The 18,536-nt window shown below is 35.2% G+C and overlaps 2 protein-coding genes across 2 annotated transcripts in view; one reads left to right on the forward strand and one right to left on the reverse strand.

Annotated features, from left to right (window-relative positions):
- The window catches only part of Gorab (Golgin, RAB6 interacting), a 142,655-nt gene that overhangs the window by 119,186 nt on the left and 4,933 nt on the right, over positions 1 to 18,536 (forward strand). Inside the window, exon 6 of the mRNA XM_090390949.1 lies at positions 3,613 to 3,738. Within this exon, the coding sequence (XP_090247075.1) occupies positions 3,613 to 3,738 (126 nt within the window). The remainder of the gene's footprint in view (positions 1 to 3,612; positions 3,739 to 18,536) is intronic.
- Mtr4 (exosome RNA helicase Mtr4) overlaps positions 15,304 to 18,536 on the reverse strand; it is a 432,027-nt gene continuing 428,794 nt past the window's right edge. Inside the window, exon 26 of the mRNA XM_090390948.1 lies at positions 15,304 to 15,418. Within this exon, the coding sequence (XP_090247074.1) occupies positions 15,366 to 15,418 (53 nt within the window). The 3' untranslated portion in view covers positions 15,304 to 15,365. The remainder of the gene's footprint in view (positions 15,419 to 18,536) is intronic.

The following is an 18,536-nucleotide window of genomic DNA, read 5'->3' on the forward strand; positions in this document are numbered from 1 at the left end:
GCCTTTTTCTTTATACTAGCTACTTTCTACAGTGACTCAAACTATCTCTACTTGTTCCTTTAGCTAGAAGAGAACCATTTTGTGGTCTATTCTGTCAAGATAGAAAGCATTTCTCATATAATCTATTATATGAGAAATGATAAAATAAATATTGTTGCAACTATAAGATAACTCCTCTAGAGACTGAAGATGAAACTTTAGGCCTCTGACAGACACCGTTGAATCTCTTAAGAGATTCAACGATGTCTGTCAGAGGAGGTTTATTTATGCCGACGACACAGTTATATGCAGTCAAGCAAGGAGATTTGAAGAGGTTGACAGAAGCCTTAGAAATACTCTCCAATTACTATGAGACCAATTGCCTGAAGCCTAACCCAAACAAGACTCAGGTATGCGCTTTCCATTTGCGCAACAGGGAAGCAAAACGCCTTGAACACTGCAGCAATCCCAAATATCTTGGAGTTAAGCTGGATCGCAATGTACCTTATACGATCTAAAAGGAAAAATCTATGCAAGAAATAACATCATAATAAAAATGACCAGCATGATGTGGGGAGCTCAACCAGAGGTACTTCGCTGAACGGCTTTGGCATTTTGTTTTGCTGCAGGGGAGTATGCTGCCCCAGTGTGGGTGGCATCCGCCCATGCAAAACACGTGGATGTGGCTTTAAATGATAACATTAGGATCATAACCGGATGCCTAAGACCAACTCCAGTCAACAAGCTGTATCTTTTAGCAGGCATAGTGCCACCAGGCATAAGTGGCTGGTGAGAAGGAGAAAAAAAAAGCAGATGACGGACGAAAGACACCCAATGTACAGCCATATCATCACGGCTTCTCGACCTCAAATCAAGGCATAGTTTTATGCAAAGAACTAAACTATTGATCCATAAACCTGAGGAGCAACGCCTTGTTCTATGGAGGGAATCAGTTCAACTTCAAGAAGCCCCCAGAATTAAGGAAGAATTAACCACGGAATATCACTTACCCTATAGCACCTGGAGGACTCTGAACCGTCTTAGAGTGGAAGTGTCCAGATGCAGAAGTAACCTGATGAAATGGGGTTATGCAGATGATGACAGCTGTGACTGCAGAGATGCCCAAACTGACAAACATCTTTTATGTTGCCCAGATCTAATCGATATGTGCTCCATGGATGACATTCTGATGGTCAATGATAAGGCGATACAAGCCGCTGTTTTTTGGATGGAGAGGATATGATTGGTGTTCTGGACTCGGAAAGTAAAGTAAGTCTGGTTTGGTTTAAATATAGAATTAATTACACCTGTTGTTTTTAAGTATTTTGCAATATTTAGGTTTATATCGTTTTCATATGTAATCATACATCCTAGGCAGTTAGATGAATTCACTTGTTCTAAAATCTTATCTATTACTATTTTAGTTCTTACTGGATCTTGTCCTTTAAACACCATAGTTTTTGATTTGTCTGTTGATATTATCATTTCATAATCTTTGGCTAATCTCATTTAGATTTAAAATATCTTTCTGTAAGTTATCTTCGGAATTTGTAATTATTTGGTCATCTGCAAAAAGGAATGTGTTTAAGTTCACAGTAGGAAAAAGTTTAATACCTTGATGGAAATTTTTATTCCATTTAGATAAATATTAAAAAGAGTTGCTAAAAGTGGACGTCCTTATTGGACTTCTTGGTTTATCTCTCTTGTATATGATTGCTCATGCTTTAATCTTATTTGTATTTGATTATTTTCATATATACTCATAGCTTTTAGAATATTATTCGTCTTATTTAAGTAAAATGCTTCTTTTAACTTTGTCAAATGCTTTTTCAAAGTCAATAAATGCAATATGTGTTTCTAAATTGTATTTTCTTCTTTCCTCTATTATTAATTTTAGGCAAAAGGCCAGGTCTATACATGATTGTCCTTTTCTAAATCCGTTCTGTACTTCTAAAATAAAGTTTTCAGAATATTTTATTAGTTTTTTATTTAAAATTCTACTATATATTTTGTAACAGGAATTTAGTATACTTATGCCTCTAGTTTTTAGAGTCATTTCTACTACCTTTTTAAAAGATAGGGATCACAATTGTTGCTTTTTTCCATTCTATTGGGGGGGGGGGGGTTACTAGTTGAACAGATTTTATTTAAAAATAATAGGAGTCTTTCTTTGAACCTTATTCCTGCATATTTATATAATTCTGAACCTAACTTATCTTTTCCAGGTGATTTTCTGTTTCTTGTTTCTTTCAGGCTGATTTCTAATTCTTTAGTTATTTTCATTTTCATTAAATCTTTATCTGTCAACAATTCTGTATAGAAATTCTTCTAATTTCAATTCTGTGTTTAATTTTATGTTTTCTTTAGTATCTATACTTGAGTGTTTCAAAATTTCTAATTTTGATTATGTTCTAAGTTAGAAACAAATTTATTCCATGAGTCTCTGTCTTCTCTTTTATATTCTATCTTTTACTGCTTAGCCATTTATGAGAGACTTCTATTTTGATTATTTCTTTAATTGCATCATCTCATATCTTCAGTTTTTTTCTTTTATTGAATTTTTAGGTCTTTCCTAAGCTTTAATTTGCTGCTATATTTAGTATTGTTTTTATATTAAGACATTTTGTTTATTTTATCTAAATATTGGTTAATTCTTTGTATATTTGTGTCATTTAATAATCTAGCTTTATAAACAAATGTTTTAAATTTTCTTTCTGTTCTTCCTATAAGGCTTAAACAGTTAACTCTTCTTATTTTATGACCCTTATGCTATTAGAGTACTCAGGGGACATGGGTCTCTCCATTTTTGGCCTATATCTATGTCCCCCCCCCCCCCCCCGTCTATAACCCTCAACTATAATTCTACTCTTTCTCCTTCAATATACCCTATTCCTCCTATGGGTTTAAATTTGGAAGTAGGCTAGTTCAGAAGCCTTAAGGTAGCAGCCCTACCACTGGCATATTCATCACCAGGCTAGTCACCTGACATGGAGAACATTATTCTACTTTTAAGCTGACAGAGAAAGGTAATCGGAATGAATAAAATTGTACAACAAGAATTATTTCTTAATTTAAGAAAACGTTTTTTTGTCTCTCTCTCTCTCTGTTTACATACCTAATGCCTAGTCATATGGTCCCATTTATGAATGAAGCCAGATTTAAATACAAGCACAAAAATGCTGCTGATCCTTTCATAAATTATATCAATTACAAATGTGAACAGTCTGAAAATTGTATTACTTGAAACTAGATTTTTCAATATGGATATTTGACAAATAATTTTGTCACTAAATTCAGATATTTTTTCAGCTACTCTCCTGTAGGTCTTAGAATAGAATAAACTTAGCTTTTTTGTTCTATATGCAAAACAACTATGTTACAGCTGATGCTATTACTAAAGCAAACTTGTAGACACTAAATGAATAGTTCATGATAGTGGAGTTGGTTAGTTTGCTATGAAGCTTTGCTAGGGACTTTTCAGTTTATTATAATGACAGTTAACATCTATTAACTGTTAAAAGTAAGATGTGTTTAAGAGAATTTCTTATTATAAAGAGCTGATAATTAATTATAGCAAAATGTCTATTGGAGTCGATTTTTTTTTTAATACTGATTTTTTTCAATTTCTTTCAGATACTTCCTAAATTATGTGCATTAAATGACATAGCTTATGATTATTGTACTACTTTAAAAGCTCCTGATGCCTCTTCCAGTATCTTCCATAACGTTCAAAAACCAGAAAAGGATACAGAAAGGAATGCAAGTGATACATAACTGTGATTACAGAGAAAATTCATTAACTTAAAATAACAATGAGGATGATCATAGTATAAGCTAATACATATACAGTGGGGGGGGGATGATTCAGTTAAGACAAGCATTATAAACTCAGGACTTGCTTTTACAAACATTCACAAATTATATAAACATTCTTTCTACAGAATTGAAAGACGTCAGCAGGAAAGATATTATTTAGATGTCATCAATATTTCCTTCTATTGCAAATTATAATTTGTGATCATTTTCTATGTTTCTTTTTCAATTTTCATAATGTTTTTCTGTGCTGTTTAATAGTATATGCTGATTTTTTCACTGTCAGCTTTCTATCCTGGTTTCCATAAATTAAAGAACAAAGAGAACAATAATGACTTAAAAAAACTAGGATAATTTTTTGAATTCAGTGAAAAGCAGTATGCTATGAGATGTGAAACACCCACATAAATCAAATACCTTGACTAATGCGATTAATTAACATAAAATTAATTAAAAAAATTTAATGTTTCTCTTTGTTCCTTAGTTTATAGAAACCAGTCTATATGTATCAATGCTTTATTTCATGCATCCATTAAGGAGATCTTATTTTCTGTTGTGGGCATAGTTTTACACAGCTATACACTCTTTTTAATGTTGGTTCCTGTTTTCATTCTGCTTTACTTTTATCTTCACTAACACTTTTCAGCTCTGCCAAAAATACTCCCCCCCCCCCTTCCCCAAGCAGGAGTAGATATTTCATTTAGGAGTGAAAAAAAATGGGCACTTATTTTTTTTTCTTAAGTTTCACACAGTAATGTTTCTTCACAATCTCCTATGCAATCTATACATTTCTGCCAGTGGTTGGTTAACTTCTGGAATCCATTATGATAGTAATGAATGGAATTAACCACATCTTCACCACAAGATGAAAGTCTGGACTGTTCGATGGGTTGCCCAAGACAATGAATCCCTGCAGTTTGTATGCATGTGTGGGTACGTACAAATGTTTTCAAGCAGAAGCACTGATGCATATCAGGATAAATCCTCTGATCTTCATCATTCAACATCTCAGAAGTGGTAAACATGACTTTGCAAGAAGATAGTAATGCCTGTAAACTTCTTTGATACTGGCAAATTTTGTGATGATATTCTATAGATTAGTAAGAGTATAATAAATTTAGTTTAATCCTTTATCCAAGTGTGAGCAAAGTTTGTGCCTGAAAATATCTTCAGGACTGGGGTAAGGTAGTACAACACCGGGAAACTCTCAAGATTAGTAAGAGATATTAGTTGTTCTTGCATCTAGGGTTTCCCTAATTACCCAGATAAGTATATTATTGTGCTATTTTTAAAGAAAGTAATTTAAGTATATATCTCAAGATTAAAGACAAATTAAATTTTAAGAGGCTGGAGCACATATTTAGATTTCAAAAAGAAAATGTTTATTTAAAAAATAAAAATAAAAGTTTGTATTTTTTATACAAATAATTTTTTGGGTCTTTTATTAACTTTCATATTTTGTGTTGGGTGGCATAGAAAACCACTTATGGTATTCTTTTCTGGATGATAATTTACTTTTTCTTGCTGAGCAAATGGCAAAATAAAATAACTTCTAGTTTTGAGGAAAGACTCACTCACAAAAATATGCTTTAATAACAAAAGTACTGTATTTGCCGGAATATAAGACACTTTTTTTTTCTTTGAAAATAGATCTGAAAAACAGGGTGTGTCTTATACGCCGATACTAAAGTTTTATGCTACTTTCATTTCTGGAAATTTTCTCTGTTCCGAGTAACGCGATTTCTTTCTTGCGGTGTGTGTGAGAGCATTCCAGTTACGTAGAGTTCAGTGGATGTGTGGATGATCACAGCTGTGTTCCTGTTCGTTTAAACTTTCCGGTTGTTGTGAATGGTGATAAATTTCTGCCGTTGAATTTTCTCTAAATTTCTTGGCAAATTGTGGCTGAAAAACGTCGGCATTGCTACAATATTGCCTACAAGCTACATGTGATTGCGTATGCTAAAGAACATGGAAAGTTCTTTAGCATACGCAGTGCTAAAGAACTTTCCATGTTCTCTATAGCATTTCAGGCCACCCCATATGAGGGTGGCCTGAAATGCTGTAGAGAGGCATTTCAGGCCACCCTCAACTGAGAAAATGATAAGAACTTGATGGAATCAGGAAGAGGATCTAAAAAATCTTTTTTTTCCTAAAAAATGTGTACAAAAAAGGGGTGCGTCTTATACGCCAATTAGAAGATTTTACAATAAAATAACTATAAATCACTACAATAAAACTGGCAAACACATCCCATGCATGGAATAATTTCATATACACCTTAAAGCAAAGTAAGTTATGACTTGCAATAAGTCAGAATTTAATGACAGATGGAAAGAAAGGTAATTCTGATTCCTTTCTTTTAGGCTTGCACGGTGATCCGAATGCATTTTTGGAAATTATGGAGACAACTACCGTGTTTGAATAAAAATTTTAGTTTACTATTACTAAAATTTTTTACAATTCGACGTTTCGACCTTTATGTCAAGGTCATCTTCTGGAGCGTACAAATATACACAAGAAACAAGCTATACTATAATCATACTGGTTTGTTAAAGACACTGACTAACCGCTACCACAATTGTTGGCCTGACCTCTGGTGAAAAAAAAAAAAAAAAAAATTATACATCAACGCTAGAGTCCTATTATTTGTGTTGTCTATTATATACATATATTAACATCATTCCAGCCAGTTTGAGTGGAACGGTTTCTAATACTAGCGGATTGGCTAGAGTCCTGACTTATGCTGAATCTTTCATATTAGGTTGGCTGAATGTGTGCCATCCAGATCCTTGGAATTTTCATAGTTGATATTTGGGTGGTTTATCAGGATTTCGCAGGATTCTTTAAATTTTCTTTCATACCATGTTTTTGTGCGGTGTAAGGAGCAGGTGCTTTTCCAGTTGATTTGGTGTAAGGTGTTAAGTGCATGGTCTGAGAGGCCTGCTTCACCATAATGGTTATATTTAATGTGTCTAATGTGTTCTTTCTTGCGTATAGGGATTGTCCGTCCTGTTTCACCAATGTACGGTAAGTTACAGGTGCAGCAGATGCAATAGACTCCAGGATGTGCTAATGGGAGGAGAGGATCCTTAGAGGAGCTGAATATGGTTTTAAGTTTAGTGGGTGGTTTAAAGGTGGCATTGAGGTTATAATGTTGTAGGATTCTGTTGATTTTTTCTGATAACCCTTTAATGTATGGGATGGCTATGGTTTTACTGTAATCTAGATTCGTTTTTGTTGTGGTTTTATAGAGTATTTTATTGACAGTATTTTTGTTATAGCCATTATTTATGAATGTGTCACTAATGATTTTTAGTTCTTGTTTCAGGGCTTGCTGGTTAGAGCAAATAGTTGTGGCTCTGTTTTTAAGGGTGTTTATGACTCCATATTTTTGTGCTGGGTGGTGGTATGAATTCGCATGTATCTATTGGCCCGTGTGTGTCGGTTTTTCGGTAGACCGTGAAGGATAGATTGCCTGAAGGAAGACGTGTAACTATTGTGTGTCTAGGAATGGGAGCGAATTTTGGTTTTCGATTTCGATGGTAAATTGTATGCGTTCGTGTTGTTTGTTTAGGTGGCTGAGGAATGTGTTTAGCGTTTGTTGCCCGTGCGGCCAGATCGCGAACACGTCGTCAACATATCTGAGCCAGATTGTCGGTCGAAGCGTGGCGGAATCAAGAGCCCTTTGCTCAAAGATTTCCATGTAGAAGTTCGCGATTGAGGGGGATAATGGTGAGCCCATGGCTGTACCTTCCTTTTGTAGGTAGAATTTGTTTTGCCACACGAAGTAACCGGACTTTAGTACGTGGGCAAAGAGGGCCGTAATGTCGGGCGGAAATTTGTTCTGTAGTAGGAGAATTGTGTCATTGATGGGGACATTAGTGAAAAGGGCAGAAACGTCAAAACTGACTAATAAGTCGTCTTTGTCGAGTGTGAACAACACATATAAAATGGTAAATTATAACCCAACAAAGAGGATAAAGGACAAAACAGAAAAACTACTAAAGTCCGTCACTTCTTGGCCACCAGACACAGTTAAAAAACTCAAACCCCACTACGCCCCCCCCCCCCCAGAATATATGGGGTTCCGAAAATACACAAACAAAATGTTCCCCTTCGACCAATAGTGGAAGGAATAGACAGTCCCAATTACCACCTAGCCAAGAAATTGGCGGCAACACTCAAGGAGTTGGTAGGGTCATTTCCCCTCCTACATAAAAAACACACAACACTTTATAAACATAATCAAAAACATAACACTCGACAAAGACGACTTATTAGTCAGTTTTGACGTTTCTGCCCTTTTCACTAATGTCCCCATCAATGACACAATTCTCCTACTACAGAACAAATTTCCGCCCGACATTACGGCCCTCTTTGCCCACGTACTAAAGTCCGGTTACTTCGTGTGGCAAAACAAATTCTACCTACAAAAGGAAGGTACAGCCATGGGCTCACCATTATCCCCCTCAATCGCGAACTTCTACATGGAAATCTTTGAGCAAAGGGCTCTTGATTCCGCCACGCTTCGACCGACAATCTGGCTCAGATATGTTGACGACGTGTTCGCGATCTGGCCGCACGGGCAACAAACGCTAAACACATTCCTCAGCCACCTAAACAAACAACACGAACGCATACAATTTACCATCGAAATCGAAAACCAAAATTCGCTCCCATTCCTAGACACACAATAGTTACACGTCTTCCTTCAGGCAATCTATCCTTCACGGTCTACCGAAAAACCGACACACACGGGCCAATAGATACATGCGAATTCATACCACCACCCAGCACAAAAATATGGAGTCATAAACACCCTTAAAAACAGAGCCACAACTATTTGCTCTAACCAGCAAGCCCTGAAACAAGAACTAAAAATCATTAGTGACACATTCATAAATAATGGCTATAACAAAAATACTGTCAATAAAATACTCTATAAAACCACAACAAAAACGAATCTAGATTACAGTAAAACCATAGCCATCCCATACATTAAAGGGTTATCAGAAAAAATCAACAGAATCCTACAACATTATAACCTCAATGCCACCTTTAAACCACCCACTAAACTTAAAACCATATTCAGCTCCTCTAAGGATCCTCTCCTCCCATTAGCACATCCTGGAGTCTATTGCATCTGCTGCACCTGTAACTTACCGTACATTGGTGAAACAGGACGGACAATCCCTATACGCAAGAAAGAACACATTAGACACATTAAATATAACCATTATGGTGAAGCAGGCCTCTCAGACCATGCACTTAACACCTTACACCGCACAAAAACATGGTACGAAAGAAAATTTAAAGAATCCTGCGAAATCCTGATAAACCACCCAAATATCAACAATAAAGATGGTATGAAAATTCCAAGGATCTGGATGGCACACATTCAGCCAACCTAATATGAAAGATTCAGCATAAGTCAGGACTCTAGCCAATCCGCTAGTATTAGAAACCGTTCCACTCAAACTGGCTGGAATGATGTTAATATATGTATATAATAGACAACACAAATAATAGGACTCTAGCGTTGATGTATAATTTTTTTTTTTTTTTCCACCAGAGGTCAGGCCAACAACTGTGATAGCGGTTAGTCAGTGTCTTTAACAAACCAGCATGATTGTAGTATAGCTTGTTTCTTGTGTATATTTGTACGCTCCAGAAGATGACCTTGACATAAAGGTCGAAACGTCGAATTGTAAAAATTTCAGTAATAGTAAACTAAAGTTTTTATTCAAACACGGTAGTTGTCTCCATAATTTCCAAAAAAGTAATTCTGATTTTTTCTAACATGTTCTGACTTTGAAAAAATTTCAGATCAATGAATTAAAGAATAAATTTGTCTTCAGCAGAGAAAATTACCATGAAATTTGCTCATGATCATTCAAGTTCTTTAGATGTATCTTTACTGCCTAACACTGAAATCTCACACACAAACATTCAAAGCAAGAAAATCTCTTACCTCTTTTCACCAGGATACTGTCATATAATTTCACTTAGTTTTCTCTTCAACATCCAGAATAATGATAATTCTTATGATATGAACTTTAAAAAAAAAAAATCTACTCTTGATTTGTATACAATTAGATTAGCTGAAATATTCAGAAAATGTTCCAAAACTTAATGATAAAATGTCTTCATTTTTTCTTCAGATAGCACATTCCTGCAAAAATTTATTTCTTAATGAAAGCTTATTACCACAAAAGCTCTCTACATTTCTCTGTTCTGTTGCCCTTAGCAACAATGTTCTTTTAGATAATTCCATATTCAACTTTTGCTTCTAATATCTGTGATTTGAAGAGACCAGTAATGAGGCAGAACCTTGAAATATGTTCAAAACTGCTTCTAGCTGCTGTTGCAGTGTAAGCATGTATTGAAATATAACCATTCTTTTTCTTTTGCAAACATTAAATCCTTTATCAAATTTGTTAATGTTCCTTACAGGGATATATAGGTAACAGTTAAATCATTTTTTAATCTATACTTTTGATGGCAAAATTGTAATTAGAAGACAATATAATACTAATGGTATTTTATCATAACCTACAAGTCCACAACTGAGATTCACCAAACTGTGTGATACTTTAGGGAACTGTGCCCCAGCATATCCAACAGTTGCCAGATGGGTAGCCAAGTTTAAAACTGGGCATTCTGAGACAACACAACAGATGCCCCCCAGGTCAGGAAAAACCTTCCACAGCGATTACACCAGAAAACATTGATGCAGTGCATGCCATGATCGACTAATACCAGCCAAAAACATTGCAAAGAGTCTGAGGATATCCAGGGAATGAGTTTGCATCATTATCCACCAACATCTGGTCATGCAGAAGCTATCAGCAAAGTGGGTCCCCAAATGTTTGAATGCCAGCCAAAAGAGAGAATCTGTGCTGTCATCTCAAGAGATTAGGCACAAATTTTTTCCCCGCTTATATTATGACTGTTGATGAAACATGGCTTCATCACTATGACCCAGAGACACAAAGATTCTCCATGGCCAAAGAAGTTCTGAACCCCAAGGTCAGCAGGTTATTACTGATCTTGTTTAATAGAAGTCATCATCTAAATGCAATTTGCTAGAACAATAAATCAGGTTTTAACTCATGTACGTTTTTTTATTTATACTAAATGTATTTCCTCGACAGCAGACTAAGGCCAAGTGGAATGGAGAGCCTTTGTTCACAAGATCACTAAGAGTCGAAAATAACTGGATAACAATAACAAAGTTCCTCAACATGTTACAGTGGCTAACAGCATCTTCAAGGAGGTTGCTTAACATAAGTAAAAAACACCTTTTCCAACAGCTGTTAATAATCTATAAATTGAAAAGTCTGGAATGATATGTTAATGAGTATCATTAGGTATGTTACATGCTGTCTCTGCATTATCGTGTAAACTCTGTATGTGATTGCTGGCATAGGAGAGGTGTTGAATGTTGTTACACATAAATTAATGACATTCCAAATGTTTGAAGGATTATTCCTTGGTTTCTATTTAGTGTGCATGCAGAGCCTTGAACAGCCTATCAAAGTAATGATCTTCTAAGTAGGGCATGGAGAACACATGCAAATTTACCACTTCGTGTTCTTTGAGGATGTGCACTACGAATCCATTTACCCCCCCCCCCCCCCCTTTGTTTTCAACATCGCCAGTATGTTCTTCATTGCAGATTTTGAAACTTCTACCAGTCTGACCTATATACATATTCCACAAGAACATGGAATCTTGTATACGCCTGAATGTTTATAAAATGAAACTTTGTCTTTAGAGAGAGCATAGAAAGCTTTGTAAGGTGTTCATGGGTTTGAAGTCTGTTCTCATGTTGATTGCCTGTAATATTTTGGCTATTTTTCTCAATGCATTGCCTACATATGATGCATGGATACTGTGACTTTGTAATTAATTTCTGGGTAACCACAGGATGGTATATCACTTTCTCGAAAATGGCTCCTAAAAAAACTTATTTTCTGATGAACCATCCCACAAAAATCATAAATTAATTACAAAGTTGGATATATAATGTCCCATTTACACCATATAACTAATTTTGAAGAGCTTTCCTCTTGGCACCTTGTCATATACCTTGACTAGATCTCCCCCTGATCCTGATTTACACTCACCTACACATTTTACCGTGTAGGCATTTGGAACCGAAATCCTACTGAATAGGTTGGTTACTCCTTATTCCTGGAGGTATCCTTTGTCTGTAGAAATGTGTGCTCATGAGGCTGGTTTGCCTGTTTGCAGGAGGAGAAACCCCAGATAAACTGGGAAGAAAGACCCTGCAGTCCACGTCCAAGACCAGCTAATTTGGCTATGTCTGAGAAAGATACTTAGCTCCTCACGTTGCCGATGGGAATTGAACACAGGACACTCCTTTCCCAGGCATATGGTTGCGAAGTGTATAATCACCTGGCTAACCATGCAGATGACTAGATCTATAAAACTTAGATGCAAATCCTTGTTATACTGATTTCTTAAACTGAAGATCTAATCCTGATAACCTCTATTTGGTCTGAATCCAGCTTGTTCTTCACCAAGCTTCCCTTCCACAATTTTTCTGATCCTTAATTTATGCAAGTATGCTTGCATAAATCTCTGGAAATACCTCACAGTTTTAATTCCCTTTTTATCAATGGGTATTGAGACTGATTTGGTCTGAATCCAGCTTGTTCTTCACCAAGCTTCCCTTCCACAATTTTTCTGATCCTTAATTTATGCAAGTATGCTTGCATAAATCTCTGGAAATACCTCACAGTTTTAATTCCCTTTTTATCAATGGGTATTATGAGACTCTACTCCAATCATACGGAATTAGACTCTCTGACTAGGTCTTCTGAATTTTGATGCAGCCACTGTAAAACTATTAAAACTCCATAATTGGGGATTTGTGATTGAAATCTACTACAGCTGATTTCCACATTTTTAATGGCTTGTATATTGATATGTATTCCTGACTGCATGCCTGTTGACTGTTTTCAAAGATTGTTAAATGAAACACCATGTGTTTCATTTAATAATCTTTCAAAGTAATTACTCCATACATCTAGAATATCTTTATCCTTCAGTTTTCACATCACCTTTATCATCTGATTCCTTTTATCCTTCAGTTTTCACATCACATTTATCATCTGATTCCTTTTATAGTACTTTCCTCCATTTCTAAGTTTTTTTTAATAGCCTCCAGAATATTTTACCCCTTTCCTGATATTTATTTTCCATGTTCTTACTAAGTCTTCTGATTATTGCTTAGCTAGTTTTACACAGTGCTTCACTTTCTAACATTTTCTCTGTATTCTCTAAGAGCACCAGCTGACTTACTTACCAAGAACTTTTGATATGTTTTCTTTCTTATTTTCCTTGACTGTCTCTTACTTTCTGAGTCTACCACAGAGTTCTGAGTTTTCTATCCTTGCAGATCACCTCACCACATGCCTCTCTGGCTGAATCAGTTATTGTTTTCAAATGTTTTCATTTTTACTTGAATAATACTCATGTATTTTAGTTTGCAGTTTCAATCTGCTCAACTTGGATTCGTTTTAAAACTTTCTTACACATCTTATTTTGAATTTGAAATTCATTTTTATCCTACTCAAAATTAAATAGTGATCACTTCCTGTTTCAAATTCTCTGTATACTTGTGTCCTGAACCAGTGGGAAAACATCACTATCAACTATAATATAGTCAACAAGACTTTTTTTTATTTCTTGCATCTTCTCCCCATGTAAATTTTTGCACATTTTTATATTAAAACAGACTATTTATAGCTAATTATGTCCTAAACAGAAATCCATCAGGCACTTACCATTATTATTAGCTTTGATCTTTTCTCCAAATTTTCCTAAAATATTTATGTAGTGATCATTTTTTACTGTGTTGTTAAATCTCCAAGAAGAACCAATTTTTCCTTTTTCATCGTGTCAGTTGATTTCTAAAATGTCTTAAAAAACTTCCTCTATTTCTTTCTTAGTAGAAACTTCTTTGTAACAATAAATACAATTAAGTCTCATTATCCAATTCCCCATTCTGATATTGGCCCACATCACTCTACTTGATCCTCATATTTAGTGTTAAATACTATAGCTACTCCTTTTTCCTGATCGTTATTACCTTAATATAACAATTTGTATTTATTGCTTAGAAAGATCACCTGTTTTTTGTCTCAGTCACACTTATTATGTTAATCTGGCACTTATCTAATTCTGCTAGTTCCATTCTTTTCTGTTGATAGTACCAATCTTGAACTCTGCTGATGTTTAGCTGGGATGTGTTCCAGAACACATTCCACTGTTCTGGAGTGCTTAAAGCTGTATAATTGGGAGGAGCCCTCACCCCCATGTAGCCGCTTAAAAAATATAGAGAACAGATTGGAGTTCTGATATAATGTCCAATTCTCACCTTCTTGTGATCCACCTGGGTCTCTGCCTGCTAGATTTATACAACTGGAAGAAAGCCAGTTGGTGTTGTGGACTGTAAAATTGCCAGGATGATTTCACTGTTGGGGAAGTGAGACTGGAGAAAACCAGTCAAACTCAAATGAATTTGAGTGGGGAAGGGAGATTTTCAACCAAACAATGTGAAAGTAGAGTGAACTTTGGCATACCTTGCCAGAGCAGACATGTGCCGATGCCACCCTTGGGTCAAAAGGAATTAAAGAGCGTGTAGTTTGGAAAGTTGAGTAGTGCTGAGGGGAGGTGACATTTGGATTTCTGCCAAGAAGAGTAAGTGGGGGTTTGGTAGACTAGAGATGTCAGTGGACACTTAAGTATTGGGGTCGAGGCCATGGATATTAGTGAAGTGGATATGCAAGGCTCTGTGGGGCATTATATTTGACCACAAAAGTCTTGCACATTTCCTATGCAGTGCTGCCTGCATCCTGGTCTCCACAGTGGCACATGATTTCTGCATCAATTTTCCTCGTTTGTAGTCGAACAACTGTTGTCTCCATTTTGGTGTTTTTCTTCAAATTGTTTTTGATATTAATGTCCCTGTTCTCAAAAGGGTCAAAAGTTGGGTCAGGTCAAGTATATATATGCGACTGGGGGCAAGCGCCTTTGAACTTATTATTAATGGCTGTTATTAGTTTAGATGAACTTGATGGTGTGCTGCAAGTCACTTTTATGAGACATGGAAAATTCGTGCCATCCTTTCTTTTATTTGTGGGTCTGAAACTATGGCACCTGATGATATTTTTAAAATCAAAGTTGCATTCTCCTGCTAATTTGCCGATGTCATCTTTTAGTGATTTGCTAATTTCCATTGGAAAGTTCAGAATAATGGCATTGAATTTCTTGTTTTCGGCCTCGATTGAGTTATCTTTGCTTCACATGGTAGGCACAGTGAACGCTTGCATGTGGCTGATATTTACCTCTGCAATTAAACTATAAGCCTGATATACTTATTTGATTAATATCAAAGCTAGAAAGAAACAATACTTAGAATTACTGGTCTTAACAAGGCATGCAAAACCATTTTTGCTTATATATGAAATAATCATTAAGTTAAAAATGTATTATTTATTTTTTATTTACATATCAAAATATACAGGTTTGTATGCTTCTGGTCACAGATAGAGGCTTGCAGCAAAAACAATGTCCCTCTTCATAAGCCTAATAGCTGAAACATAGGAAAAATTGATACAGTTAATCCTTTCCTTCATGCTTACACGACGATCAGAATACATCATGAAAATTACAGAAATGACTACCATGTTAGAGTAAAACTTTAATTTAACATAAACCAAAACTTTATAATGTAGTTGTTTCCATAAGTTTCATGATGTATGATGATAAAAGTTAATGTTTTAATGTATTTTCCAAACTAATATCCAAACTTTGTCACTTATTATCTATATCTAAAACTTATTTACATCTCCTATACTAATAATACAGTAAAGAATTCTAATTCTTTTACTATACATGATCATAAGCTACGAACAATGATTTTCGTTGTCTTTCTTATATATATATAAACATGCACAATCAATGCTCACCATAAAAATAATTTACCATAGTGAATTTCTTTTTTGCATAGTAGTGCATCTATAAAGTTAATGGTTGAGATATCTCAGTAGTTCGTTATATTGAGAGTTGACTGCATACATGTTTCATGCAAAGTTGTATTTATAAATCTTTAATCACATTTACAAATATGTGAGTCCACATAAAAATTTTGATGCAGAAATGTATTCTTGATCAACCAAAGAGATAGAGTAGACATGTGCTATAGAAATAGTTTGCCATATAGAGATCTGCAAAGTTATGAGTCACATAGTATATCAGTAGAAGAAATTTTAAATTTTATGAAAGGTGAGAAGACATTCCCAGAATTTTTAGAATGAATGCAGTCTCAAAAGGGATGAGAACTAGAGCTTTCTCTCATAGGGAGATGCATTACTGGAATAGATTACTTGGAGGTGATGAGTGCAAGTGGTGTGTAGGTATGACGACTGGGATGGTTGATATAGGCCTTGCTCGATGACACCCAAGTCTGGAAATCTCTTATAATAGCAAAAACTTCAGTATTTGCTATTATAAGAGATTTTTCCATTTACAAAAAGAGAGGCCAACACAAGTGAACTTAGGGAGGGAGTGCAAAGAAAAAGGAATTGGCACAGATGGCATGTGAACAAGTCAGCTTCCTAATTTGATTGAGACTCATTGACAGGCAGTTGGCATAATAGCTGCTGTTCTCTTAGAACTATAAATTATAGAAATAAGGTCCAATATACAGTATTTCTTTAATTCAAGGTTTAAATTCATTACGAATTTTGTGTGGACTAACACAATTTTCCATTTTTGGAAGAAATTTTGTGTGGGATAACACAATTTTCCATTTTTGGAAGATTTATTTATTCATAAGGCAAAAAAACTATTCTAATTTAGAATTATATGTTTTGAGCTCAATTTTTGATTTTAATGGGTGCAGTCTACCATTTAGCTTTTACTGTTTGGATCTATGGAACTTAGGCTGGGACTTTGTCATTGTGGTGTTTGCTATAGTGCATGTTTTTAAATTATTACCAAATTTACTCTTTTTAATGGATAAAATTTGAATAATTATATCCAAGTAGAAGTATTTTAACCTTTGAGCCTATGAAAATGCCTTGGTTATTACCAAGGTAATAACTGGAAGTGTGTTGAGTCTTGCTAAGGGGTCTCAAGATGACAGGTGGTTTGATTATGGCCATTTTTTTTTTTTTTTTTAAACTGCTTCTTAGAATTTAGATAGAGCTCTTTGGTTTACTTTTCCTCAAATCATGAGCTCTCTTTTTTCTAGTGCTGAAAACTCTGCCCAGTTTTTGAAAAGGTCTTTTTACAACATTGCTACACAATGACTGCTTTCCTACCAAAACACTTAGCACACTTCTAGTGATGATGTTGAAAGTAAAAATTTTTATTACTCTTCCTTATATTAGCTCTATTTCTATAAAGTTGGCTAAAATCCTTTAAAATATAAAATTAGAACAATACTTTTTTCATCAGGATAAGATCACTACTTCACCATCATCAAATTCCTGACATGTACCCTTAAGGGGGTGTATAGGATATGATACTACTACATGAAAAACTTACATCATCATCACTAACTTCCTATCTACAAATCAATCTGTTATCTGTCAAGACTACAACATTATCAGATCTTATATTTCTGTCTTCTAAGGCACTTTTTGTGTTAATTAACCTATATCTTGGTCTTCCTTTGGGTATTTTTCGTGCACACTTATTTTGTTAATCTTTCCTCTCCCATTCTGTTTAAGTGAATATTGAGATTAGCTCTGCTAATCTCAGGTGGTAATTTTGGGAACATATTATTATTTGGTGTCTTTTAAGTATTGGGAAGACCTTTTCAAATAATCAAAAATCAAAGAATATTGTAAGTCATGTAAGATTGAACGAATGTAAAAACTAGTGACAGCGTGAATATTTTTTATTTGCATTTAAGTGTAATTCTAGCTGCCATATAAAGCCACACAATTTAAAGATGCAAGAGTAAACAATAATTCTGATTTTTTTTTTTTTTATAAGGATCAATCAGACATAAGTTTTTCCAATATATTACAGTGCACAAACTCAATGTTGGAAGTTTTTTCCCACTTGGTTAGACTATAATAAATTTAGCTTAATCCTTTATCCAAGTGTCAGCAAACAAAGTTTGCACCTGAAGTATCTTCAGGACCGAGGCAACTAGTGGTCGTCTTAATATCTCCCATAATGCAAAGCATATCTCCTAGTAGACATGTATAATGCTATGCATTAAGGGAAGGGCCACTACCCAGACCTTTATTGAGGTCTCATCAGTGGGAGCCAGGATGATGAGAGCTTGGTCCAGCTTTACCACGAGTTGCCCCAGTCCTGAAGATACTTCAGGCACAAACTTTGTTTGCTTACACTTGGATAAAGGATTAAACTAAATTTATTATAGTCTAACCAAGTGGAAAAAAAATTCCAACATCTTTCTCTAAATCCAGAGTAATTTAATATAATAAGGTAGTACACCTTTTGGCAACTCGTATAGGTAAATATGACCTCTCCATTGCTTCTGCCTTAGTATCACCACTTCTGGATCTGGCTCCCACTGACGAGACCTCAATAAAGGTCGAAACCAGTCTGAATAGTGGCCCTTCCCTTAATGCATAGCATTATACATGTCCGCAAGGAGATGTGCTTTGCATTATGGGAGATATTAAGACAAGGAGTTATGAGCGCTTGGTCCACCTTTACCACGAGTTGCC

Source organism: Typopeltis vanoorti, chromosome 3 (assembly GCF_054136105.1).
Source record: "Typopeltis vanoorti isolate ZY-2024b chromosome 3, IOZ_Tvanoo_1.0, whole genome shotgun sequence".
Classification (NCBI taxonomy): domain Eukaryota; kingdom Metazoa; phylum Arthropoda; class Arachnida; order Uropygi; family Thelyphonidae; genus Typopeltis; species Typopeltis vanoorti.